At 42.3% G+C, this 27,605-nt stretch overlaps 1 protein-coding gene across 2 annotated transcripts; it reads left to right on the top strand.

The window, feature by feature from the left end:
* The first annotated feature begins 7 nt into the window (after positions 1-7).
* On the top strand, positions 8-26,008 carry CRK (CRK proto-oncogene, adaptor protein). Of its 2 annotated transcripts, none has more exons than XM_068530670.1 (3): positions 8-382; positions 10,912-11,277; positions 23,489-26,008. In XM_068530670.1, the coding sequence occupies exons 1-3, from the start codon at positions 142-144 to the stop codon at positions 23,494-23,496; spliced, it is 615 nt and encodes a 204-aa protein (XP_068386771.1). In that variant the 5' UTR covers positions 8-141; the 3' UTR covers positions 23,497-26,008. The 2 variants fall into 2 exon arrangements, with proteins under 2 accessions (XP_068386771.1, XP_068386770.1); XM_068530669.1 differs by having other exon boundaries at positions 10,912-11,447; positions 23,489-26,007.
* The last annotated feature ends 1,597 nt before the right edge of the window (positions 26,009-27,605 follow it).

Below are 27,605 nucleotides of genomic sequence, written 5' to 3'. Positions count from 1 at the left end.
TGGGGAAGGCCTGCGGCCTCCGCCGCCATTTCGGGCGCTGCTGTGAGGCTGAGACCCGAACCGGTCCGCTGGGCGGCGGGCGCCGGGGCTGGAGGTGCGCGCGCGGCTGCGGCGGCCCAGTGTGTAGGCGCGGAGGCGGCCATGGCGGGCAACTTCGACTCGGAGGAGCGGAGTAGCTGGTACTGGGGGCGGCTGAGTCGGCAGGAGGCGGTGGCGCTGTTGCAGGGCCAGCGGCACGGGGTGTTCCTGGTGCGGGACTCGAGCACCAGCCCCGGGGACTATGTGCTCAGCGTCTCCGAGAACTCGCGCGTCTCCCACTACATCATCAACAGCAGCGGCCCGCGCCCGCCGGTGCCACCGTCGCCCGCCCAGCCTCCGCCCGGTGAGGGACGGACGGGACGGGAGGCCCCGGGCGGGGGTGAGGGCCGCGTAACTCCCCAGCCTGGCCGGCTGCTCCTCGAGAGCTGACCCCCACGAGGGACGTAGGCAGAGGGCCGGAGTGACCGTGGCCGGGGGACAGCCAGCTGCCGGGGCTTGCTCCCACGGACGAGCGGGAGTGTGTGGGGGAGGAGGAGCCGCTGACCCAGGCCTCTGGGTGTGACTTGGGAGGACAGCCCAGGGGAAGGGGAACTGCTTCGGCCCCAGGGTGGGGCTAGCGCCCGAGCAGGGCCGAGCAACGTGGGGACAAAAGAGCTGAGGGGGATGTTGGCACTGCGGGGGCATCACTTGGCAGCGGTGCCCGGAATGAATCCGATAATCCTACAAGTGGCTTTTTAGGCTTGAAACATTTCCTGCAGTGTTGGAGAGCCGGGTTTGGCCATACTCCCCTGGTGGCCTTTGGTAGGAAGTCACCACATACTGGCCGGGAGGGATGGAGACACCCTCAGGAAACCGGTCAGCTTTTTCCTTTCTTGGGCATTTTTCCAAAATACTTTTACCGTCCTCTTCCCCCGCGGAGGACGAAGGTGGTGAGCTAAGTGCCTTGGTTATAAAAGAAAGGCCTCTGTGACCAGCCCAGAATAAGCTGATGACCGGCTGACTGTGTCCAAGAGATCTTAGCGTCCAGAGACTGTCCTCCACAATGAGAAGGTTCTAGTTTTCAAAGCGATTAGTGGAGGAAAGATTTTTTTTTCAGGAAATAATTCAGAAATAAGACAGTGAAGACAATCCCTTCCCTGAAAGTGAACGGAACTTCATTTTTTTCTTGGACCTCAACATTGTCAGTCTTGTACTCCAGGGCCTCTCCTTGTTCAGTAACTTTGAGGGCTGTGACCTGAGTCTTCCTAGATGTTGGGAACAGACCCTGCTGAGCTGATTCTCTGAGAATTTAAATTATCTGCACCGGATCTTCCTTGCCAAAGATTGAGATGTGACTCTCTTACCCATGCCATTGGAGTTGTTTGGGGAGTATTAAGGAGATTTAGGCACTTAGTACTTGAGATTTGTGAGGTACAGAGTAATTCTGAGGTTGCTATTATCTGTGTAACAGCACCAAGAGTCAGCACCTTCTCACTGTTTGCAAGTTGAAGCAGTTTCGTCCTGACCAGCTGAGACGAGATCCAGGCCAATCTCTTGTGAATTAGGAGGGTCCTGAACCAGCTTTTGCAGACTTGCCCTTTTAGGAGAGTCCTAATTGAGATTTATTCACTCTGGCCAGAAATGGGGAAATGGGGTAGTCTCTTTGTTGTTAACACATACCAATTTTAAAAAGAGAGTGGGGATATTTTTTTTTAACTTTTTTTCTTTTTTCTTTTTAATAAATTTATTTATTTATTTGTTTGTTTGTTTATTTTTGGCTGTGTTGGGTCTTCGTAGCTGTGTAGCTGTGTGCGGGCTTTCTCTAGTTGCAGTGAGCAGGGGCTACTCTTCATTGCGGTGCATGGGCTTCTCATTGTGGTGGCTTCTCCTGTTGCGGAGCACCAGCTCTATGCGTGCGGGCTCAGTAGTTGTGTCTCACGGGTTCTAGAGTGCAGACTCAGTAGTTGTGGCGCATGGGCTTAGCTGCTCCGCACCATGTGGGATCTTCCCAGACCAGGGCTCAAACCCATGTCCCCTGCATTGGCAGGCGGATACTTAACCACTGCGCCACCAGGGAAGTCCCAAGCGTGGGGATATTTAAGCCCACAAGTTATCTGAGGTCTTTCTCAGTCTGGTTGGTTTAATAGCATTATAACATGAGACGGGAGTATTTTTGTATTTACCCTAAATCAAATATGTTCTACTTTTTACCACCTTCATGGTGCCTAGGGTTTTGCATTACTGTGCAGTGACATGATGGCAAACGGTCCCTGAAACTCAATTCTCAACATTTTGTTTGTGTATGTGTTTTGTTGGTTGCAGAATGTGGAAATAGCAGCAGGCAGTTTTATTTGAGCTTTCCCCACGTCTTGGTGTTAACGACTTTAATCTCAGCTCTTACCTTAATATTGAGCTCCACCTTTTCAAAACAGATATGAGGTCAGATCCTTGGCCCAAGAGAGAAGGTGAGGATTGCTAAAGTTTGTGCATGGGGTGTGGAAAGTTCATGGGCATTGTGGTCATTTTTCTTTCTGCCATGTACCCTATTTTCCACATAGGGCAATTGATTCAGTTGCTGTCTTTATAAAAACTACTTAATCTTTGTTCTCCCCCTCCCCCATCCAGCTCTTATTCTTTTGAAACCGCACAGAAGAATTTCTTGAATTTTAGAAAGGCATATACAATATTAATAGCTAACATTTATTGACTGGTTAGTCTATGCCAGGCACTTTGCTGAATACTTTATGTGCCTTGTCTCATTTACTGTCTATAACAATCTAGTGAGGAAAGTATTATGATCTCCACTTATTAAAATATTTCCATTTTATAGATGAGGAAACTGAGAGAGATAAAGTAAATTGCCCAAAGTCACGCAGCTAGTAAATGACTGAGCCAGAATTTGAACCTAGGAATTGTGACCTGAGAGCTGACACTGTTACACTGTACTCCTTTCTGTCAAAGCCAATTTTCTTTTGAGATCCCACAGTGCACTTTGAGGACTCAACACTTTTGTCTCTGCCCTGGGTCCCAGGTTCTGTTTAAAGACCAAAAGGAAAGAATGACAAGAAGAAACTGGCTTTAGTGTTCAGAGAATACACATCTGCTATCTATAGTTGGTGACAGAGAGGCTTTTAATAACCTTATTTGGCAGATTGAATATGGAAAATGAGCTTTTTGTTTAGGATTATATAGTGTATTTTGTAGAGATAATGTAGAGGACGAATTTGTATGGAATGGCTTAGATACAGATTTTAGGGGCATAGGGACAAAATAGACCAGGTATTCTCAACCTTTTCCAGTGAACCTGTTTGGTGTTTTTTTGTTTTGTTTTTTTAAAATATTTAATTAATTTATTTCTTTGGCTGCGCTGGGTCTTAGTTGCGGCATGCAGGATCTTTAGTTGTGGCATGTGGGATCTAACCTGACCAGGGATCGAACCCGGGCCCCCTGCATTGGGAGCGTGGAGTCTTAACCACTGGACCACCAGGGAAGTCCCCACCAGTGAACCTGTTCTTAACTTAAGCGTTTAGCTCCCACAGGCTACCAGTGCTGCCATTGCCTGGAAGTGAGCTGACTGTGCCCCAGGGCCATAGGACAGGGCTTGGTCAAGTCTACTGGTCATACTCTGTCAGCTGTACCTCTTGGGAAGACTTTGCAATCATTGATGGATCCACTAGTTTTTTTCCTCTTGGAACATGAGGTTTTACTAGACCTTGTCCAGTAGACAATCAATAAAACTGAGTAAATACGAGTTGGGAAAGTAGTTATAAGCTTGTGCTCTGAAGCCTGGGTTTGAACCTTCCTTACCTGCTGCTTGCTACTCATATAGCTTTGGGCAGGTTCTTTAACTTCTCTCTGCCTCAGCTTCCTTATCTGTGAAAGAGGGGAAATAGTAATACTGACCTCATAGGGTTGTTTCGAGGATTCAGTGAGTTTTAGTGTATTAGGAATGGAACTGGCATATAGTAAGTACTCAGTAAGCATTAGGTATATTAATCTATGTGGTTGAGAGGGAAGAGTTGAAGCAAGGTGGAAAACTGTTCTCAGCTTTGAAAGGCTTACAGCATGTCTGAAGGAGTAAGTGCTGGGTGGAGGGGGGTGGGGTGCATCAAGAAGCGTGAAAGAACCTTGGATCCAGTACATGGAAATAGGATGGCACCTGCCGTCACCTGCTCAACCCAGAGCCTCCCACCTGGTGCTCTAGTGGGTGAGTGGACCATAAAAACTTGCCTCGTTTTGGGGGTGGGGGTAGAAGCTAGGGTGATAACTGTTTGTACTGCCTCTTCAAGGTGGTGCTGGGCCAAGCCACTTCTGGAGATCCTAGCGGACTGCCCGTTATTTACTGCTGCCTTTTTGTACCTTCAGCATCTGTTTCATTTGTTTACCTCATCTTTGTAGTTCTCAAATCTGGTCCTCATGATTTGCTCTTTAATATCAGAGTACCCTTCCATTCATTGGTTCTGGAGAAGTTCTCCAGTGAGTTACTTAAAGGTTTTAGACCAAAAAAAAAAAAAATTCCTTGGTAAAAGGAGGTGGGTTTATTTATTGCAGAACTTCTCCAAGCCTTTACTATGCTCATGTGAAATTATGACTCTAAGAGAGGCAGGTATTGGATACTGGGTCTTTCAAACCAATTTGACCACGGAACTTTTTGAGAAGCATCTTGAGATTCTGTGGAAGCTTCTCTGGGAAACAGTGCAGCAGACTCTGGATTTGGGGATGAATTGAAAATTTCTAAAGGAATTCAGAGGTTTGGGGGTGTGTGTTAAACTGATTTGCTTTTTATTGGGCACCTATAATATACCAGCTACTTTCAGGAACTTTATTAGTTAGGTATTAGGCCCCGTGAGAAGTTAAATAACAGCTAATATAGCTAGGAAATAGCAGAGACAGAATTCATCAAACCTAGGCAGTCTGAATCTGCAAAGTATACCATGCTGACATCCACTGTTTTTAGGAAGTTCTATTTGCTTAGGAAACCGTACATCTTGATACGTCTTCAGTATACTTTCTTTTTTTTTAACATTTTTATTGGCGTATGATTGCTTTACATTGTTGTGCTAGTTGCTGCTGTATAACAAAGTGAATCAGCTATATGTATACATATATCCCCATATCCCCTCCCTCTTGCGTCTCCCTCCCTCCCACCCTCCCTATCCCACCCCTCTAGGTGGTCACAAGGCACCGAGCTGATCTCCCTGTGCTATGCGGCTGCTTCCCACTAACTATCTACTTTATGTTCGATAGTGTATATATGTCCATGCCACTCTCTCACTTTATCCCAGCTTACCCTTCCCCCTCCCCATATCCTCAGGTCCGTTCTCTAGTAGGTCTGTGTCTTCATTCCCGTCTTGCCCCTAGGTTCTTCATGACCTTTTTTTTTTTTTTTTTTCCAGTATACTTTCTCAAATGGAAGTCAGTGGCCTTGTTAGCCCTTTGTATTGGACAGGTAGTGAGAGTGCTTAAGCAGCCTCTATAAATAGCATAGGCAGAGGAGAAAGAGGGAATGAGAAAGAGGAAAGGAAAGAAGAGGAAGTGCTGTGAGACTGAGAGGCTGATGATGGAGCCACTGTGGTGGTGCCCATGCCAGAAGTGGCCTGGCCTGTTTAGCCCACAGAGCTCTTGGGTGTTCTTCATAAAACCTCCGGAGAGTGGTCTTGTAAAAACTGATGTAACTTGAGGGCTGAAATGCTTAGAAGTAATGAGTTGAGCATGTACAACTCTTTTGGTTAAAAGATACTTCTGACTGCATTGATTTTGATTTCTGATTGTGTTCATAACTGCACATTCAGAATCCAGCACAGGTTTAATGTAGAACAAGTCAGTGAGGTTTTCCAAGTCCCAGCTATGAGAACTCTGTTGTTCTGTTCTCTAGACTGACTGACTGTATCTCCTTCCTTTCCCGCCCTTCTGTTTCCTGCCTTTGGCTGTTTGTGGTTGGAAGGAGATGAACTAGGGAAAAGGAACCAGAACGCATAGCTGTGGTGAGGTTTGGGCTTATCTGGGACTTATGTATGTTCTGTTCCCCCTCCTTCTCTTCTTCTGGATCAGCAAAGCTTGATTGCCCCATACATCTAACTCTAACTGCTGCAGCAGTACACCAAAACAGGTATTCCTCTATGGAATAATTATAGTGTCGTTAGAATAGGAAAAGAGGGAATCCCCTGGCAGTCCAGTGGTTAGGACTCCATGCTTTCATTGTCCTGGGCCTGGGTTTGATCCCTGGTTGGGGAACCAAGATCCCATAAGCCGCTTGGCGTGGCCAAAAAAAAAAAAAAGAAATATATATATATATATATATATATATATATATATACTTTTTTTTAAAAAAGGAAAGGTAAAGAATTTATAGGTAAATTTTCACTTGGTGTTTTCCTTGTATTTTTGTGTCTGTTGGAATTGTCAAGCAAAAATCAAACAAAAAAAAATAGTGGGCCCAGTTCACATCATGAAGCATTTGAGCAAGAAATGAATTGAACCAACTTGCTACCTTTCTGGCAGATGAACTGACAGTTTTTGTTTTCGGAATTCTCACACTGATCTTTTTAAGGGACTTGGCTTAGCGGTCTTATTTGTTCTTCTAAACCCTATCCCACCCCCCCACCCCCCCACCCCCCCCCCCAAAAAAAAACAAAACACATTTCACTTGGGATAGTACAGTAATTGGAGAAACTATAACAATGGATGAAAGGGAGTAGTTGCCATCTTAGAATGAAAAGAGTACCTTAGAAGCGTTCAGGGGACTTCCCTGACGGTCCAGTGGTTAGGACTCGGTGCTTTCACAGCTGGGGGCCTGGGTTCGATCCCTGGTGTGATCCCTGGTCGGGGAACTAAGACCCCCAAGCCACACAGTGTGGCCAAAAAAAAAAAAAACTGTTCAGGAACAGAAAGAGCTGCTCTTTTATTGTGATTTTGTTGTATCTTAGAACATAATTTGTTGTTGCCACTGTTTTTTGTAAGAGCATGTCTCCAGTTGGAAGTGAAAGCCAGGGGAAAAAAATAATGTCTTCCTAAGACATGCTGCTACACTCCTTGCTTACCAACCACACTGTGTATGCTTGAATCCCCAGCTACGCTGTGAGTTTCTCAAAGCTGGGAACAGATTTTGATTTAACTTTTCCTCACTTCAGAGCTATGTTCATTAAGAATAATATCTAACATGGGACTTCCCTGGTGGTCCAGTGGGTAAGACTCCATGCCCCCAATGCAGGGGGCCTGGGTTTGATCCCCGGTTGGGGAACTAGATCCCACATGCTGCAACTAAGATCCCGCGTGCCGCAACTAAGACTCAGTGCAGCCAAAATAAGTAAGTAATTAAATAAGTAAATAAAAATATTTAAAAAAAGAATAATATCTAACACTTAATAAGCACGTACAGTCTGCCAACCACTGTCCCAAAGGGGTGACTAGTGAAAACCATATTAGCTGTTGTACCTTGGAATGTAGTTGGGTAAACTCTAGCAAGGGAGCTTTTCTTCCCAGGTGTCATCAGGACCATTTTCTAAGCCGGGGTGTTCTGCTGGTGTGAAGGTTCTCCCTACCACTTTGCCCTGGAGGCTTTCTTGACCAGGCAGTGCTAAGTAGGTCTTCTTGGAGCTCACACTGACCCTGTCCTTAACATAGTTCCGCAGACCTGAAAGTTCACTATAGCCTAGCGGTGATAGGTGAGATGGCCATGCATCTCGTTTACCAGACTTGAATAGGAATAATTGCCCATCAGTGATCCGCTTTAGTGAAGAGAAACTCCAGAATATAGCACCACCATGCTCTGGTATGGTCATAACCAAAATCATCTCTCCAGTCCTGTACTTGGAACTATTGGGGTTGCATTATGCTGGTGTCTGATGAGTGTTTGCCATAGATGGACAATCCTGGGTTTGGGCATGTTATTTCAACATCTTGAGTTGGAGAGACAGCCAACATTATTGAATGTGGGCTATTAACTTGTTTTAGTTTACAGCCATGAATTCCACAGATGGACTTTTGCAATATAAGAAATGTACATCTGTCCTCTCAATTGTGTCTTGATCTTTCTTTCATTTGGGTGAAAAGAGAAGGCACTCATCAGTACTCATTCTGTATTGAGGACTTCTGATTAACTTCCAAAGTTTATCTCTTCACCTGTCTCCAGTAGAGAATTTTAAATGTACTTTTTCTGGTCTTTCTGGAAGAAGTGTTTTCTTCTAACATTGAACGAAATAATTTGGTCTCATTTTTTTATAGAGTGGCGAAGTGATTTAGACAGCTGGGCTACCACAATGTTCCTGTTTCACAGCATTAATAGCAAAGGGTTTTAGATGGGTGGGCTAGTCTTAATAGGAGTGGGGAGGGTAGATTGGCTGTTTCCCTTAACAAAGGAATCGAACAAGTAACTTTCACAAAAGAAGTACAAATAGTCAATAAACAAGAAAAACATCAAACAAAGATATTTAAGAAGAGATATCCCTGCTGTTTGGCAAGGATATGGGGGAAATGGGAACTCAAAAACTACTGGTGGGAGTGTAAAACTATACAAACTTTTTGGAGGACAGTTTGGCAACATAAACCTTAATGTTATTTTTTTTTTTTAAACCTGTTTATTTATTTATTTATTTATTTTGGCTGCGTTGGGTCTTTGCTGCTGTGCTGAGGCAGGCTTTCTCTAGTTGCGGCGAGTGGGGGCTACTCTTCGTTGTGGTGTGCGGGCTTCTCATTGCGGTGGCTTCACTTGTTGCAGAGCATGGGCTCTAGGCGCACGGGCTTCAGTAGGTGCAGGCTGTGGGCTCAGTAGTTGTGGCGCGTGGGCTTAGTTGCTCCATGGCATGTGGGATCTTCCCGGACCAGGGCTCGAACCCGTGTCCCCTGCGTTGGCAGGCGGATTCTTAACCACTGTGCCACCAGGGAAGTCCAACCTTAATGTTCTTAATTTTTTTTTTTTTTCTTTTTGATGTGGACCAGTTTTAAAGTCTTTATTGAATTTGTTACAGTATTGCTTCTGTTTTATGTTTTGGTTTTTTGGCCACGAGGCATGTGGGATCTTAGCTCCCCGACCTGGGATCGAACCCGAACCCCCTGCATTGGAAGGTGAAGTCTCAACCACTGGATCGCCAGGGAAGTCCCTAAACCTTAATGTTCTTACCCTTTGATCCAGCAATTGCATTTCAAGGAGTTTATCATAAGGAAGTAATAAAAATGTTCATTAGTAGACCAGAACAAAAACACTCATAACAGCATTGCTTGCAATAGTGAAAAGTTGGGAATATTTTATAGCCATTAAAAGTCATATTCTTGAAGAATATGGGGAAATTTTTATTATATAAATATTATATAATAGAATATTATATAAAGTAAAACATTTTTATTTTACAGTAGGAAAAGGGGTAAGGTATAAAATGATAGTAATCTAGTTATAAAAATGTATTTATGACGTGTGTGTGTGTATATATACCTATATAAAAAACCTGGGAGGTTGTAACTCAGTGGATTATAAGAGTGTCCTGTGGCAGGGTTAAGGCTGATTAAAAAATAAACTCCAGGGGCTTCCCTGGTGGTGCAGTGGTTGAGAGTCTGCCTGCCGATGCAGGGGACACGGGTTTGAGCCCTGGTCTGGGAAGATCCCACATGCCGCGGAGCAACTAGGCCCGTGAGCCACAATTACTGAGCCTGAGCGTCTGGAGCCTGTGCTCCGCAACAAGAGAGGCCGCGACAGTGAGAGGCCCGCGCACCGCGATGAAGAGTGGCCCCCACTTGCCGCAACTAGAGAAAGCCCTCGCACAGAAACGAAGACCCAACACAGCCATAAATAAATAAATAATAGGAAAAAAAAACAAAAAAAAAACCTCCATGAAAAACAGTGTTCTATAGAGCTGTGCATTCCTTTATCAGGAAACCAAATAGTAAAGAATCCAATTAAGATATTGATATTTTGGGTGCTTAGCAGAGTGCAAGTTAAAGGTTTGTATTCCTCATTAGAAACTTTGTTTCTTATTTGAAGCAAAATACATTCATTTATTATCCTTCAATTCTAGAATCTCAGGATAGGGAGGGAATGCAGTTTAAAGTATGCCCTGTGTCAAAGGCCTCACACATCTTTGTGTCATGTGAATTTTAAGCATTCCTAATATGTCCTTCCTCTTGGACCCTTAGTGTGTCATTAGTTTGAGGATTTTAACACTTCTTTATTTTCCTGAGCATCCTTGTTTACCTTTTTTCAAGACCTGTTTGTTTCTAAGGGGACAGTCCAGTTTCCATGTTTTATTTAAGTGAAGATCTTATGAGTTGATTTTCAAGCAGTTAGCTTCTTAGTTTTTCTTTTTAGTTGTCAGAAGTGATACTGAGGTCATTAATTGTAGATTAAAAAGATAGTCTAAAACTTTTTCTTATTAGGAATCGTACATTCTAGGTGTGAAGATACCAATGTATGATCCTGGTGTAGATACCAAGCTCTCCCCACCTCTTCCTGGGATAGCTGCTGGGACTTATGAAAAAGGAGAGCTTGCTACATTTCCTGAGGTTGAAAAGAAGATTGTAACACAGGCTTGAACCGTTTGTACCCTGTAAATGGAATAGCAACAGAACACTTGGGGAGAATGAACAAGAAGTCTCCATGTTGCTCTGTCTTTGATCCAGTATGAGAGCATGTCATGACTGGCGTGGTTGGTCTATCATAGCCTACTGACTCTGCTGCAGGTGGTGATAGGCATCTTTCTTCCCAGGGAATGTTTGAGCTACAAAGTATGATTTTTAGTTTACTATTAGGAGAAGCAGTTATTTATTCTAGACAGGTTTTTTGTTTGTTTCTTTCTTTCTTTCTGATTAAATATTGACTAAATGTGTTTGGGAAATGCTTAAAATCTACATTGCATCTCCAGTATAATGTATCTTTAAATAATACCCTGCTCTGTTTTTTTCCAGGGGTGAGCCCCTCCAGACTCCGAATAGGAGATCAAGAATTTGATTCATTGCCTGCTTTACTGGAATTCTACAAAATACACTATTTGGACACTACAACATTGATAGAACCAGTATCCAGATCCAGGCAGGGTAGTGGAGTGATTCTCAGGCAGGAGGAGGCAGAGTATGTACGAGCCCTCTTTGACTTTAATGGGAATGATGAAGAAGATCTTCCCTTTAAGAAAGGAGACATCCTGAGAATCCGGGATAAGCCTGAAGAGCAGTGGTGGAATGCGGAGGACAGCGAAGGCAAGAGGGGGATGATTCCAGTCCCTTACGTCGAGAAGTATAGACCTGCCTCCGCCTCAGTATCGGCTCTGATTGGAGGTAACCAGGAGGGTTCCCACCCACAGCCACTGGGTGGGCCGGAGCCCGGGCCCTATGCCCAACCCAGCGTCAACACTCCGCTCCCTAACCTCCAGAATGGGCCCATTTATGCCAGGGTAATCCAGAAGCGAGTCCCTAATGCCTACGACAAGACAGCCTTGGCTTTGGAGGTACATAATGTGCAAAATGTAGAAAGAAGAGATCTGCTACAGGGTCTCCCTTTCAGACCTCTTAGAGCTTTGTAGGAATGCTGAATACAAGCAACAGCATTGTGATGTTGTTATAGATGTCGAATGGTACTTTACCATTAAGTACTGATTTTGGCATTTAATGTTGGGTTTTCTCTTTTTTATAGAAAACCTATTTTGGAATGAGTAAGCTTAAAACTGTATAACTGAATGTTCTGATTGATCTACTAAACCATACTTTGGCTACTTTAATAACACTACCTGAATTCACAGGAATTAACCTAAAATATTTTTTCTCATCTTCTATGTTCTAATCTGTTTCTTTCTTTCTGTTTATCATTATCTAAAACAAGGTGGGCTCACACAGATTTGAGTACAATAAGTGGTCTCTATCAAAATACTTAAACTAATTTTCTTATAAAAATATAATGTTTTTACTTTAGGGGGTATGGGGTTTCTTACCATTGATTGATTGTATTCATCAAGTAATTCAGGAGGAACAGTAAAGTGTATAGATATGAAGAGATACATACCCAAAAGTATTAATTCCCAGGAGCAGCAGGTTTACTTGGTCTTTGTTGTTTAATGCATTTTATAGACATGAAGCCAGTTCCTCCTGAGGAATGAAGTTTTGCCTTTTACGGGTGAATAGTTATCCTTGGTAGCCCATCTCCTCTCGCCAACCATTGCATTGTATTTATTCCTGTCTTTAGCAGTCACAGCTTTGTCCCTTATCTCCTCTCTTTCTCCTTCCCTCCCTCCCTTCTTTTCTTCTTCCTTTCTGAGTTATGCAGAGCTAGTGGTTCAGCATAAAAGCTAGTGTAGAAGTAGCATGCTTTCCCATCTTTCAGAGCCTTTCAGATATGGTAACTTGAATGTAAGTAGCTAAATTTCATAAGCACAGGCTGAAGTTATGTGAGCACAAGTTAGCCGAGAAGGTGCAAAAGTATATTCTTGTAAACTGAAATCTCTAAATTTTGTTTCCTTTGGGTCATGTTTATACACTGAGGCGTGGGAGCATTAGCCTGTACAGTGAGCTGGAATTTATTTGAAGTAGTCTCTGATGTTACTGGATTTGAAATTTTTCTTTTATATTCTGAATAATGGGTGCAAAAGAGGGTTAGTTAGGTCTTACAGGTTTGACTGAAAAATGTGTGTTTTTAAGAGATCATGTTGTGACTTAAAAGAATTGTGTCCTGGTTTTGATGAGGAATGAAATGTATGTTGTCTAGGTCACACCACTTTTTCCCACTTAGAGTTTGGAGGATAAGGAAAACAAGTTTCTAGCCTCATGTTTTCATTCAAGTTCAGATGATGGCAACAACCAACATGGTGCTGTGCACATGACAGTTGTGACTCCTGACATTTATTGCAGACTCTGTTAGCACTGGGCTGGAGTGTGAAAATAGCATTCTTGGAACAAGCCAGCTGACACCCAGGAGAGAATAGTTATCACATTAATTTTGCTTCCATTTGCAATTCCTTTCTCAAAGAGAATTGTTTTGTTTTGTTTTGTTTTGTTTTGTCTTTTGGCTGCACTGTGTGGCTTGCGGGATCTTAGTTCCTCGACCAGGGATTGAACCCGGGCCCACTGCAGTGAAAGCGCCAAGTCCTAACCACTGGACCACGAGGGAATTACCAGAATTGTTTTTTGTTTTTTAATAAATTTATTTATTTATTTTTTGGCTGCATTGGGTTTTCGTTGCTGCACACGGGCTTTCTCTAGTTGCGGCGGGCGGGGGCGACTCTTTGTTGCGGTGCGTGGGCTTCTCATTGTGTTGGCTTCTCTTGTTGCGGAGCACAGGCTCTAGGCGTGTGGGCTTCAGTAGTTGTGGCACGTGGGCTCAGTAGTTGTGGCATGCGGGCTGTAGAGCTCAGGCTCAGTAGTTGTGGCGCATGGGCTTAGTCGCTCTGCGACATGTGGGATCTTCCCGGACCAGGGATCGAACCTGTGTCCCCTGCATTGGCAGGTGGATTCTTAACCACTACTCCACCAGAGAAGTCCCACCAGAATTGTTTTTAATGATGCCTGCCTTGATTAGAGGCTTTAGTACTCAAAGATGGTTGAGCTGTTCTGCTACTGTGAAACCTAAATCTTGCGAAATAAAAACTAAAGTGGAAGACTAGTTTATGATTTCAGTAAGTTTTTTTTTTTGATTGGATATTAGTTTTGAGCCACATGTGTTGATTGATGAAGATAGCTTCTTTCAAGTTAGAACAAATACCCCCAAATAATAGCTTTAAAACACTGTATGTACTTAAAAAACATGATGTTAGTTTAGCATCATAGAAATCTGGAGCTGGAAAAGACCTTAGATATCCTTATTCGTTGTATGAAAAAAACTTACGTTGAGACAAATCGAATGGGTTGTTTAAACTAGTTGGAGGTGGAGATACGAGGAACCCAGATCTACGTTGGTGCCTTTTCAACCATACCCAGATTCAATCTGCGATTCTTTTTGTTTTAGAACAGTGATGCTGCCCTCCTCAGTGTACGTTTCATGTGGTTTCACTGACAGCATATCCTCAGTTGTATTCTCTATGCAGGGAGGCAGTTTTCCTTTCCCAGCTCTGGTTTTTCATAGGAGCTGATGCCTTATCCCTATTGAGATGAGGCTAGGAGGTAAGATTAGGAGACTCTGGCTTTCTGACTGTAGCATTCTGATAAGAAAAACATTCATTGCTATATTTGACCCACTATAAATTTAGATCTGTAGGGGCTTCCCTGGTGGCGCAGTGGTTGAGAATCTGCCTGCCAATGCAGGGGACACGGGATCGAGCCCTGGTCTGGGAGGATCCCACATGCCGCGGAGCAACTAAGCCTGTGAGCCACAGCTACTGAGCCTGCGCGTCTGGAGCGCGTGCTCCGCAACAAGAGAGGCCACGACAGTGAGAGGCCCGCGCACCGCGATGAAGAGTGGCCCCCTCTCGCCGCAACTGGAGAAAGCCCTCGCACAGAAACGAAGACCCAACGCAGCCAAAAATAAATAAATTAATTAATTTAAAAAAAATTTAGATCTGTAGATGAGCTAGGCACGTTTTAGTGGAGTATTACAGTTAACTTGAAATTGATAAATTAGAATCATTGCATTTTAGAATTGGGCAGAACCCTAGACATAATAGGGTTCAGACTGCTCCACAGTGCCCTAACATTTCCCAGGAGGTAGCTGAGGATGCAGGGTTCTGGGTTCCCTCTCTTGCTTTAATCAAAGCAACTCTGTTTTTCACTGTGTTATATATCAGTGTCTCTCTAAGATTTTTTAAGTACAGAGGGTTTCTGTACTTAAAAAAATAAATTAAAAAAATTGTTCAAGATCCACCTGTCCTCATCTTACAGATGGATGTTTCCTGCATGGTATATTTGCTGTGAACGGAGCCCTCCAGTAGAATATAAGTTAATGCCTATTTCCTCTTTTCCTACCCATCAGATTTCTCTAGTAGGAATGAAGCCTGTTGGAAAGAAGGGATTAATTCTAGCTAACAACCAAAGTAGGGGTATTCCTCTGCCCACTGTAACTCTGGGGGAATATAACTGAACCAGGAAGACACCATCTGTTCCATCCATAGCTTCTAATGAAGACAGATTTTAAACAAATGTAGATATGCTGAGTGTTTTGAAGGAGAAACACTGGAAGTAACACTAGAACAGTGCAGAGGCACCTTTTATTTTTTTGATCTTAGATTTGATCTAAGATTTTTTTTTTTTTAAGAAATGGAAGTTTATTTTTTTTTTATTTTTTTCTGGCTGCGTTGGGTCTTTGTTGCTGCTTATGGGCTTTCTCTAGTGGCGAGCAGGGGCTACTCTTCATTATGGTGCACGGGCTTCTCATTGCGGTGGCTTCTCTTGTTGCAGAGCCGGGGCTCTAGGTGCGTGGGCTTCAGTAGTTGCGGCCCACAGGCTCAGTAGTTGAAGCAGTGGGCTCTAGAGCGCAGGCTCAGTAGTTGTGGCTCACGGGCTTAGTTGCTTCGCTGCTGATCTAAGATTTTGATTTGATTGTTTTTTGTTTCATGCTTATGGCTCCATGGGAACTTGAATAGTGAATTTATCTTGTAAATTGCAGGTGTTAAAATTTATTTTATGCCTCTGTAGACTGTCCAGAATAATCACATTATCTTTTTTCTTTTTTTTTAATATTTATTTATTTTTTGGCTGCATTGGGTCTTAGCTGTGGCACACAAGATCTTCGTTGAAGTGTGCGGGCTTTTCTCTAGTTGTGGCGTGTGGGCTCCAGAGTGCGTGGGCTCTGTAGTTATGGCACTTAGGCTGTCTAGTTGTGGTGCTCGGGCTTAATTGCCCTGTGGCATGTGGGATCTTAGTTCTCCGACCAGGGATCTAACTGGTGTCTCCTGCATTGCAAGACGGATTCTTAACCACTGGACCAACAAGGAAGTCCCTCACATTATCTTTTTAAATAAATTTATTTATTTATTTATTTTTGGCTGCATTGGGTCTTCCTTGCGGCATGCGGGCTTTCTCTGGTTGCAGTGAGCGGGGGCTACTCTTCATTGTGGTGTGCAGGCTTCTCCTTGCGGTGGCTTCTGGCACGCGGGCTCAGTAGTTGTGGCTCGTGGGCTCTAGAGCGCAGGCTCAGTAGTTGTGGCACACGGGCTTAGTTGCTCCACGGCATGTGGGATCTTCCCAGACCAGGGATCGAACCCTGTCCCCTGCATTGGCAGGCAGATTCTCAACCACTGCGCCACCAGGGAAACCCCCCTGACATTATCTTTATTTTTATTTATTTATTTTAAAAATTTATTTATTTGTTTATTTATGGCTGCATTGGGTCCTCATTGCGGTGCACGGGCTTCTCATTGTGGTGGCTTCTCTTGTTGTGGAGCATGGGCTCCAGGCACGGAGGCTTCAGTAGCTGTGGCATGTGGGCTCAGTAGTTGTGGCTCACGGGCTCTAGAGCGCAGGCTCAGTAGTTGTGGCGCACAGGCTTAGTTGCTCCACGGCATGTGGGATCTTCCCGGACCAGGGCTTGAACCCGTGTCCCCTGCATTGGCAGGCGGATTCTTAACCACTGCACCTCCAGGGAAGCCCCCCCATTATCTTTAAATGTACTAATCATGTAACTTCCATTTTCTGGCATCTTGCCTTTGGTAGATAAGACTTCTGAGTAACCAAGGAGCTTCTCAGGTGGACTTAGGCATGGACCTGTCCTTCAGGGCACAGATAAGGGAAGGTGTAAAGTGCTTTGGGTCCCTGATTATATGCAGCAGTGACTACATCAACTCTACATCTCCCCATGTGGAACTCTGTGAAGCCTAAGTTATTTAGGCCTTTTGACCTATGTATGGAAAAGTGGAGTGAAGACCTTAATTTTCCCTGTGATCCAAAGAGAAAAAATGAGATTAGAAAGTATAAGAACCTGAGTGACAAGTCTTGGCTGTGTTCAGTTTGTCTTTTTCTGGAATTGTAGCTGTAGATTTCTATATTGTTCATTGAGACAGGTGTCTGCTTTCCCTCTCCTTCCATCCTTTTTGGACTTCTTCATTTCAAATTACAGTATCTCAGTGGGAAGAGAGTTTGGAAGTAACTAATCCAGCTTCTTGGACATTGAAGGCAGGCCCTCTGGTATCCTTAGAGATAAATTAAAATAATTTTTTAAATTAAAGTATAGTTGATGTACCATATCATGTAAGTTATAGGTGTACAACATAGTGATTCACAATTTTTAAAGGTTATACTCCATTTATAGTTATTAGAAAATATTGGCTGTGTTCCCTGTGTTGTAAATATATCCTTGTAGCTTATTTTAGTTTTTGATAGTTTATTTTTGTTTTTTTGTTTGTTTGTTGTTTTTTTGGGGTTTTTTGGCCACGCCGCACGGCATGTGGGATCTTAGCTCCCCGACCAGGGATTGAACCCGCACCCACTGCAGTGGAAATGCAGAGTACCAACCCCTGGACCGCCGGGGAAGTCCCCCTTGTAGCTTGTTTTGTACATAATGGTTTGTACCTTCTTAATCCCGTATCCCTATCTCTCTGCCCCTCCGCCCCCAGATGATTTTTAAACATGTATTTGAATTATCTCTACTTTTGGGGAGCTCTCTATCATCCACAACAGTGTAGTCTAGAGGTTCCAGACTTTCTTGGATCATAGAACCCATAGTGTTTCAGTAATATTTTACAATGTTCCAGGCCAAATGAAATACTTAACAGTTCCATTTATTAAGTCAGTAGGTTCAAACAGCTTAAATATTTATATCTTAATAACTTAGTACCCACTTGAAAAAAATAATAAAAATAATTGGAAGAAAAATAATATTTTTGTTTTTATAAAATAACTTCAGTTATTTAACTAATGAGATGTGTACACCTCAGTTTCTCAAACCTTGGGATCATATGGAACATTGCCACCTTCATTTCCTGTTCTACACTTATTTTCATGAGGTACTTGATTTTTATCATAGCAACTGCCAAAACCCAGCTTTACAAAGATATGACATCTTTGAAAGGGATGTAGTATAATCTGATGTCAAAATTTTTAACTGCCTCGAGCTGGTAGTTCACATGGCATAACAGATGTCAAGTATTGCTGTGTTTCCCTCAAAAATTTAAAATACTTGGTGGCACCCCTCTGAATTTGCTGCAGTGCCTCTGACACTGTACAGTTTGGGAACCTCAGGTCTAGTTCACTGGACTAGTTCTTAGAAAATTCTTTATGTTGAGCTAAAATGTACCTGCTCTATGTGGTCATCTCCCCACCTCTCACCAAGGGGATGGGGAGCTTAGTTGCAGTCATTATCAGTTGTTGAACTATAGAAAATCTTTTCTGACTTGGACTAGAATCAGGGTAAGACCTATCTTCACCACACCTATCACCAAAAGTGTGGTGCTTTTGCTCTACACCAGGAAGCCTACCTACCAGTTAAATCTCAAAGACCTGCAACTTTCCACCAATATGAGCCATGCCCGTTTCAGTCCATCTCTGAGGCAAGTGAATCATTAAGGCTGAATTGTCGTCACTTGGTCTTCACTGATTTGAAAGATTTTAGATGGGCCGTAAATATCACCTATTCCTTAGATCAGGGGTCTGCAGACTTTTTCTGTAAAGGACTTTATAGGCCATCTGGCCTCTGTCACTTTGCCATTGTAGCTAGAAAGCAGTCGTAGAAAAACAACAAATGAGCTTGCTGTGTTCCAATAAAACTATTTACAGAGGGGGCAGCAAGCTGGTTGTGGCTTATGGGCCATAGTTTGCTGACCCCTGTCTTAGATTGCTGTAGTTTTCTTACCTTTTTTTCCTCCTTCAGTCAAATCTTGGAATATTTACTAAGTGTGTTCTTGGTGTGTTTGGATATATTTGAAAACAAGGTCCCTGTACTCCATCTCTGTACTTGGTTTCCCTGGTTTTATTTATATGAAGTTATGTGTGTTTCCTGCCCTGAGCTCACTGGAATCATGCAGCAAATCTGGATCAAAGGAACGTTGGCAACCGTTGATGCCTTTCATGTTAGAAGGCAAACTAGAAAAGCAGTCACCTGAGGTTACACCAGCTGACTAGGTCACACAGCTCCCTGATGTCTCCTGTTTAATGCCATTTGGGCTCTAATTTCTTTCTCATTATCACTGGAACTTACTGGTGAAGGTGAACTGGGTAATCTTTTGCTCCTAGATCAATTCTTTTTTTTTTTGGCTCGTAGATCAATTCTAGGTTTGACTAATCTGTACCAAGATCATGATTGACCTTGGGAACTACACAGAGCTAGGGAAGAAACCAGTGTGTTCCTCAAGTTCGCTGGGAGTGAAGAAACTGAAGTAACCACATTCAGTCCTCTTTACAGATGGTGCCATAATTTACTTGCACTCTCGCTCCTGAGGATGTGGTATATGGTTGAGAGGCTAGGAACTGACTGGACACTAAAATAGTACCTTGGTGGTGAAAGAATCATCACTCTCTCTCCTTTACAAGGTGTTAGTGAGGTCTGCCTCATAAAAGGAAAGGTTAACTGCTTCATAGTGCTTTAGGTCCTTTATAAGTTCTTTCTTTTTCATTAGTATGCAGATGAGGATTTTTTTTCCATCTATAACTTGAATTTTGAAATCAGTAGTGTTAGAACTACAGTTATTACTGCACTCACTGATTAGTACATTCTTTTGTGTCTTAAAATTGTAACATTTCTGGGGCAAGTATTCAGTTTTGCTTTCTTTGTCTTTGAAGTAGTACACCAAGCTTCAAACCTATATGCATCCCCTGGTCTGGCCTTGGGGAATTCTGCTTCAGAGTGTTGTTGCTTAACAGGAAGAGGAGCACAATTTATGGTGTCATTTCTGACTTGGAGAAAGAACTGGACTTAGTGGAGCACCATGTTCCTAGACTGCCCCATCCCCTCCTGCACTCAGCCCCAGGCTCGACAGCTACCCTTCCTTCCACCCTGTTGGAGCTCGAGGGCCTCATGTGTTCTAAAGGATAGTCATGTTGCCTTTGGGACTTGTCTGTTCTTGACCCCAAGAGTCCCCATGTGCTTTGAATATTTTGGAAGAAAGAACCCATAGGGTATTATACATAGGGTATTTAATCTTAATAAGGTCTTCCTCAAAGTATTTGTACTTCAAGGCCGCTTTGGGCAGGTCAATTAGCCTATTAACCACTTACAACTTTCTTCTTTTATCCATTTAAAAATCAGAATCGTTTCAGAGTCATGACACAGCTTTTTTTTCCCCACCCTGTGGTGGTTGGACTTCTCTGCCAAGAACCTAAGCAACTGTAAAAAAAGATTTTGGATTCTAGAAGATGGAGTGCTTTTCCTGAGCCCTTCTCTGTAGGGTAGAACCAAGAGAGTGTATACATCAGAGATGTTGTATGATGTCAGACTCTGATGTTGTCCAGGGGACTAATTTGCACTTCATTCATCCCCCCAGTAACATCTTGCCGTATGGGAGCCCCGACTCATTTCTCCCTTCGAACTCTGAAGGAAGAAAGGCCTGAGGGCAGATCAGCAGGTTTTGCCCTGTTTGTGGAGAAGCTAGTGTGGTTTTGTGGTACTGATTAACAGCAAGGGGGTGGGTGGTCCACATTTCTACCTACCTGTCACTTAGAGCTCTTTGGGATGTGATTTGAGACAACACTTTGAACGCTTAAGAATAATGGCAATCTTACAGTATAAGAGAGGTGTTTAAACCTAGATTTTGGTATCAAGTAGAATGGTGGGCTTAAGGATGTATCCTGAAGAACCATCTTTTACAAAACACCTAGAAAAGCTGGATAAAACATAACAAACATTCTTTTCTTTTCACTTTTTTATTTAGATATGAAATCATTTGGTAAAACGTACCAATCCTAAGTATATAAGTATATAGCTCAGTGAGTTTACATGTATATATACCTATGTGACAACCACCCAGATGGAAGTATAGAACATTTCCAGCACTCCAGAATGTTCCCTCATGTCCCTTGGGTGTGTTTTTAATATCATTAAAGTGATGGATTCAGATATGACAGCTGGGATGTCATTAAACCAGCTTCTTGAAAGAAACTGGCCCCTTCATCCCCATCTGGAGGGGAATCTGACATGAGTGGCAATTTAGATTTTTGACATGAGCAAACACATCCCCTCAAATGTTTTTTTCTTTCTTAAGGCCAGGGACTTGTGTTATTCTGGGTCCAGCTACCTGAATAGCACTTTAGTGTGACATGAGTGTTTTAACAGATAGTACAAATAAATAACAAAAACGGTGGTGGGAGTGCTGCACTTGATATAATTTACTGTATCATAGCAAGGGGCTAGCAGCACACGGGTATTTATTCCGGTAACATGTGTGTGTGTATGTGTGAAGAGTGGGGAGTCACAGATAGTTGACAGTTCAGAAACAAGGAAAATTCACTAAGGAATAGTCACATTATGGAGTTTATGTAGAGGCTAACTTCTTGCAACACTGCAAGAATTTTATTTTATTATTATTTTTTTCATATTCTTCCCCTCGCACTTTTTTTTAAAATTTATTTGGCTGCATTGGGTCTCAGTTGCGGCACTCAGGTTCTTTCGTTGCGGCACGCGGGGTTTTAATTGTGGCGTGGGGGCTTCTCTCTAGTTGTGGCCTGTGGGCTCAGTAGTTGTGGCACGCGGGCTTAGTTGCCCTGTGGCATATGGAATCTTAGTTCCCCAATCAGCGATCGAACCCGCATCCCTTGCACTGGAAGGCAGATTCTTAACCACTGGACCACCAGGGAAGTCCCAAGGATTTTAAAAAGAAGAGAGCAAGTGAGATAGTCTGAGAACTAGAATTGGGGATATAGGAAGAAATCTTTTAGATTGTTTTTACTACCAAGGAAATTTTCACTTGATGTTCTGGGCTTCCTCTCTTCAAAGACTGTTTGAAAATTTTTGCTTGTCATAGTTGGCCTGCTCAGATGTCAGGAACTGAATTGGAAGATTGCTGGGAATAAACAGAACCCTGGTACTAGCAGCCTATAGGAACTGGATCTGTTTGGAAAGATGTACATGCAATATCATTTTTCCCTCTCCTCCCCTTACACCATTAGACTTCACTATCAACAAATCAAGCTGCTGCTTTTTCTCACACTTGTGTCTTATCCCTTGCCTATCTAATATCCGATGGTTTCTGTCTTCCTTTTCTCAGCATCCTATGACCCCCACAACCACTTTAGACCTCTACGGTTTTCAGATAATTCTTTAGGAAATTGTAGACTGGCCAGTAGGCAGCCTGTTTCCTCTGTGAGTGAGATCAAGCTGGTTTTAGAGAAGGCCCCGGCCTAGACTTGGGTTGGCTTTGGCCAGTAGTTGGCCTGCATTCTTAGGGAAGGAACCCCCAGGGCTGTGGGAGCATAATTTGAACGTTCTTGGTATAGCAGAAAGAACATAAATGGGCTTGGGAGCCAGGTACTTCTGGCCTCAAATCTCAGCCCTGTCATTGGCTTTGTGACCCCAGGTATAATATGTAATTGCTCTGAACCTCAGTTTCTCGTATGTAAAATGAAAACAATTCCTGTCTTATAGGGGTATAATGATTATTAGAAAATAATTTATGTAAAATGCTCTCTATAGTACTTTATGAAAGTTAAATATATAGTAGTTATTAATTTAATAAAACCAAATGAACAGTAATGTTTAGAAAGAACTTGCCTGCTCAAAACTCCGATGTTCATAATTAAAGGATAGTCATAAAGTTCTTTAGTCCAGTGACATTTGGGGACTTATCTCACCATTGTTAAATACTTTGCTACAGGATGAATCCATTCATCAGACTCACCTTGTCTTAAGATTCATAATAAGATAGAGGTATATCCTAGATTGTCAAAAATATCTGATGTTGCAACAGGAAGCTTTTTGTAACAGCAAAAACGTGATGTCCCCTTATTGTTAATGAACAAGTACCAAGTGGCATTGAGGGAGCGACAAGGTCTGTCAGTACGTGGTGGGGTGGGAGTGAGGGGACAGGCAGGCAGTGGCCTGCCAAGTAAAACTTGCTGAAGAAGGTGGGGTCTTTCAGGGAGCTGATGGAATTTGGAGTCTTGGCCTGTACCTGCTCAAGTGGGAAAAGCCTTGCCTTGGTAGGAAGGTGATGGGAACACTTCATTTTCTGGGACCAAATGAAGTATGCTTCCCATGATTGCCTTCTGCTCTACAAGCAAAAGCAGGCCAGGATATGTGTACGAGAGTGGGCTGGGGGATTGTGCTGCTATATGCCAGCGATGGGAGGGCAGTGTGGGTCAGGCAGGAAGCTAAGAGTAGTGGGTACAAAGATAAGGAATACTAGATCATTCTAGGTAGGGTTGCTCCTCCAGAGACACTTGAGATTTCTAATCATGTTTTAAGATCCCTTCTATCTTCTGTACTCTGTGTTTTTCTGCACTGCTAAAATCACTTCTTCCTCCTGCCTGCATTAACCACAAGTAATTGGTCTGGTGGCTGGGGCTTGGGAGGCAGCGAATAGCCATTTCTGTGATATCAGCCCTAGAGCAATCACGTGGGCAGGGTATGGCTAACCAGGAATGGAGTTTTTCAGCTTGCATTCATAACTGGAAATAAAGTGTTGTCCTTATTCTCCTCCTGCAGGTCGGTGAGCTGGTAAAGGTTACGAAGATTAATGTGAGTGGTCAGTGGGAAGGGGAGTGTAATGGCAAACGAGGTCACTTCCCATTCACACATGTCCGTCTGCTGGATCAACAGAATCCTGATGAGGACTTCAGCTGAGTATAGCTCAACAAACAGTTTTGCTCACAGATGGGAACAATCTTTTTTTTTTTTTCCAATTGCCATCTATACAATTTTCATACAGACGTCAAAGCAGTCTAGTTTATATAAGCATTCTGTTACCTGTGATCTCTTTTAGACTGAACTACTCCATCCCTAGTCTTATTTACCATATTCAGGGTACGAAACTGGAGGGCTAGTGTGTTAACTTTTGAATTGGCAATTCTAGATGGTAGCAGCGTTGCCTGAGTGTATCTGAAGGGATAGGTATCTTGCCTTTTTTCTTTCAGGCAATATAAATCAACCTGTGGAAAACTGATGGACAGGAGAGAAGTGTTGCACACTGCTTACCCTGATTTATTCAATGGTTTTATTTTCATTCTGAAATCATGCTATCAAATGGCAATAGACTGTTCCCTTCCACCCCCTTGAAGTAATCATGCACCGTGTGATAGTACCCAGTGGGATTGCGTTTTCATTTATACAACATGACCATTGTATGACTCATTCTGACAGTTCAAATCCTGAGAATTCTGAGGACACTACAAGAGGCATTTGTCTTCCTTCCCAGTCAGTGCTTCATACTTTTTCTTGGGATTCTTTCAAGCCTTGTAATTCTTTTTCTCCAAACCTACAAATAGGTTGATTCTCAAGATAAGTGTTATTTTCATTCCAGATGATAAGCAGGATGTGCAGAGCACTTTATTCAGTGCATAGCTTTAAGCCAGTATTGGATTCACTGCATGGACAGCGAAACTCCCAGCTCTCTGCCATCCCTCAAGGGGTCATAGTAGGTTCACATTGCTACCACAGCTAAGTAGACTCCTGGCTAATGGGATCCAGCAGGGCCATTCTCCTGAGTGCCAGTATCCTATCAGGGGACTCTGGAATTCGTCGCTTGTGTGTAGAGTGGAAGGACCAATCACTTAGAATATTCCATAGATGGTTGGGGGGCCAAATTCTGCCCTTTGCTTTATGTACAACTTGTATAAAAGTCAAGTTAAAATTACATGAGTTTGGGGATAGGGTTAGTGGTTTGAAAAACATTTGAACCAATCATGAATTACTTATGTATTATTAATTTCATATGACCAGAATAGTGCTTGAAGTACATTACGTTATAAACTGCCTTCATTTGGGGCTCTTTTTCTTTGTGTTCAAGTTTAGTTTACAAACCCTTTTAAGTATGGAATGGTTTATATGGGGTCAGGTGCTCCAAAGAATTGACTTTTAAGACCAGAAATGATCTAGGCTATATAGACTACAGTATGAAACTTTCAAAGTTAGTTCCCAGTCTAGAGGCACTTACTGGTCTGTGGTGTGATATGACCAATAGAAACACCTTGTTTTTTGCTTTGGGCCTCATTTTAGAAAAGTAATGTAGCTTTCCAATTGTTTTGCATAGGTTAAGATTAATTTGCGTTCATTGAACATATGCCAAATCATGGTATCCCAGTGACTAGCACAATGCCTGGACAGTTGGTGTACAGATACTTGTGTGAGTGAATGAGGGTTGTGCAGAAGCTCATTATATGGCACAGGGAAGCCAGCTGGCACAGGATTACATACATTACCACAAGCAAACTAATGAGTTGACGCTAATTTAATATATTTTTACCTCACACTAAGGTAATGCTTGATAAGGACCTTAATACTCGACTTTTAAAATGTTAGCACAGTGCTATGCACATAGTGGGTGCTCAATAATGTTGAATGGACAGATTTGCAATACTAGACTTAATTCCATCTGACTACTCTGTTAAATTTTCAGTTAGAGCATAGATACTGTAAAATCCAAATACACATTAAATCTTGGTTTCCTAAAAGTATGACATTTAAAATATTTGTAGAAAAGCTTTGTCACAACTGATTTGAATGTTTGTATTTTCTTTTGCTTCAATTTTGATATTGGCTTGTAATGTCTCTCTTCATCATATGTAATATTGGTGGAACATGCAACTCTACCCAAATCATAAGAATTTCTCAATGATCGGTTGTCCAAAGCCATTACATGAACTGTTGGATTAGATTTGGCTGGGTGTGGCGGTTGTTGGACCTTAAGAAATCAAAGGACTTCTTAAAAGTATCTTCCAAAAGCAAATGCTAGAATCCTATTTAAGTGCATATGTACATTATCATAGAGCAAAATAAACTGAAATTGGCTGCTATATTTTATATAATAATTTCTGCAAAAGCCCGTTTTTTGGATACTAATATTTGACATGATTAATTCTTATTAATTTGTTGGAATTGTTTATTGTTAATAATGCAAATAAATAATTTTTAATTATCTTTAAGTAACATTTCACTGTTAATGGTTTGAAATGGATGATAAGCAAACCAATTTGAAATAAAATATGAACATGTGCCATTGTATTATAACACTATACACTTTCTTGACAGTTAAATTTTTAAAAAAATGTTTTTTTTTTGTAGCATGTATTGTATATGTTTATAGTATATGTAGTAAATAAAAATATGGCCAAATGTTTGGCTTGGTGATCTTTTGAAGAAAGTAATCTTTGAATATTTTTCACAAAAGAGCTAAATCTTTTATGCTTAGGGAATAAGAGATAAAGAAACAATTATACACGCTCTGTGGGTACTCATAAAAGATGGGATCAATCATTGGTGTTATTTTGAAGAGTCTCCAGAAGTCATGAAATGATGATTTGAGGGGACTATAAGAAGAATGATTATGTAATGATTGGAAAGCTGGAATGATGTGAACAGATAACATCAAACTTGTCCAGAAATGGTTATATGTGGGTATAAAGAAATGGATGTGGTAGGGGCTTTGTAAAGCAAATGAGAAGTGTGGATGTTATACAATAGGTTTTTACAATGTTAGGGTAGATATTCAGTGTAATTCCTTCTTTTTTATGTAAGTAACACTTTTTTCAGGTTAGATAATTTAGGAAATTTAAAAGAGTTAAACGTTATGTTCTTCCCATCCTTTCTCAAAGCACATGTATATTTAGATGCATAATAGTGTGTGAATATATATACCTAAAAGGTTGATTTTATACTCCATAGTCTTATGTCCTGTGGGTAGTGAAGTTTTAAAATGAAAAGGACAAGCTTTGCCAGTCATTTATAGAGTATTCTGCCTTGGACCCAAAACAAACATCTAGTTACTGCTGTATACATAGCAGAGTATCAACCCAGAGTTAAAGGAAACTCTTGCAAGGGGGCCATCTTTGCTGTACACACACTTAACAGCAAGGTGATTTAAGTATGTTTCCACTTTTTATCAATAAGAAGCTGCCAAATCTTGTGATAGGTTGAGTGCTGGGTTCCTTTACATAGCCTGGAGTGCTCATAACAGCTCTTAAATTTTGTGACCCTTATCTTCAGATTAAAGTCTATTCCTCTTACAGATGTGGAGAGAGAAGTGGCCCTGTCCACAGATGAAAATATGAAAATGGTCTTCCAAAGTTTGGCAGGAGGAAGCTAAGAATTTGGAACTCTGCTGCCACACATATCATGAAGAAAAAGAAATGGGGAGATAAGGTAGGGGGCCGAGAAGAGCTAGCTCTTAAGAAGAAGTGACGTTCAAAAAGAGCAGGGCTTAAGGATCCTCTAGGGATACAGGTCGAAGCGAGCTTAACTTGCCTCCCCCTCTGGCTTAAATGTCGCTTTCTCAGAGATGTCTCCCCTGAACCCCTAAATCCCGTTTATAATCATCACATCATTCACCTTCACAGAGCTCCTCTCAGACTGTAATTATTTCTGTGATTTCATTCCACCTCTTCCGTTAGACTAAATCAGTTCCATCAGGGCAGGAGCCACATCTAATTTGTTCATTATTCTATCGCCAGAGCCCAGCGCAGAGCTTGGCTCACAGCCGGCAATACATATTTGTTGATCAAATAATGTTTTCCTTAGCAGGGTTTGAGTCTGGGGAATAGGGACCCAACCGGTTACCTCTCAGCTGCTGTCCCCAGTATCCCTGGTCTTGTGTATGCTTGAAGGCTGT

Source organism: Eschrichtius robustus, chromosome 20, assembly GCF_028021215.1.
Source record: "Eschrichtius robustus isolate mEscRob2 chromosome 20, mEscRob2.pri, whole genome shotgun sequence".
NCBI lineage: Eukaryota > Metazoa > Chordata > Mammalia > Artiodactyla > Eschrichtiidae > Eschrichtius > Eschrichtius robustus.
This window is presented reverse-complemented; position numbering and strand designations above follow the sequence as displayed.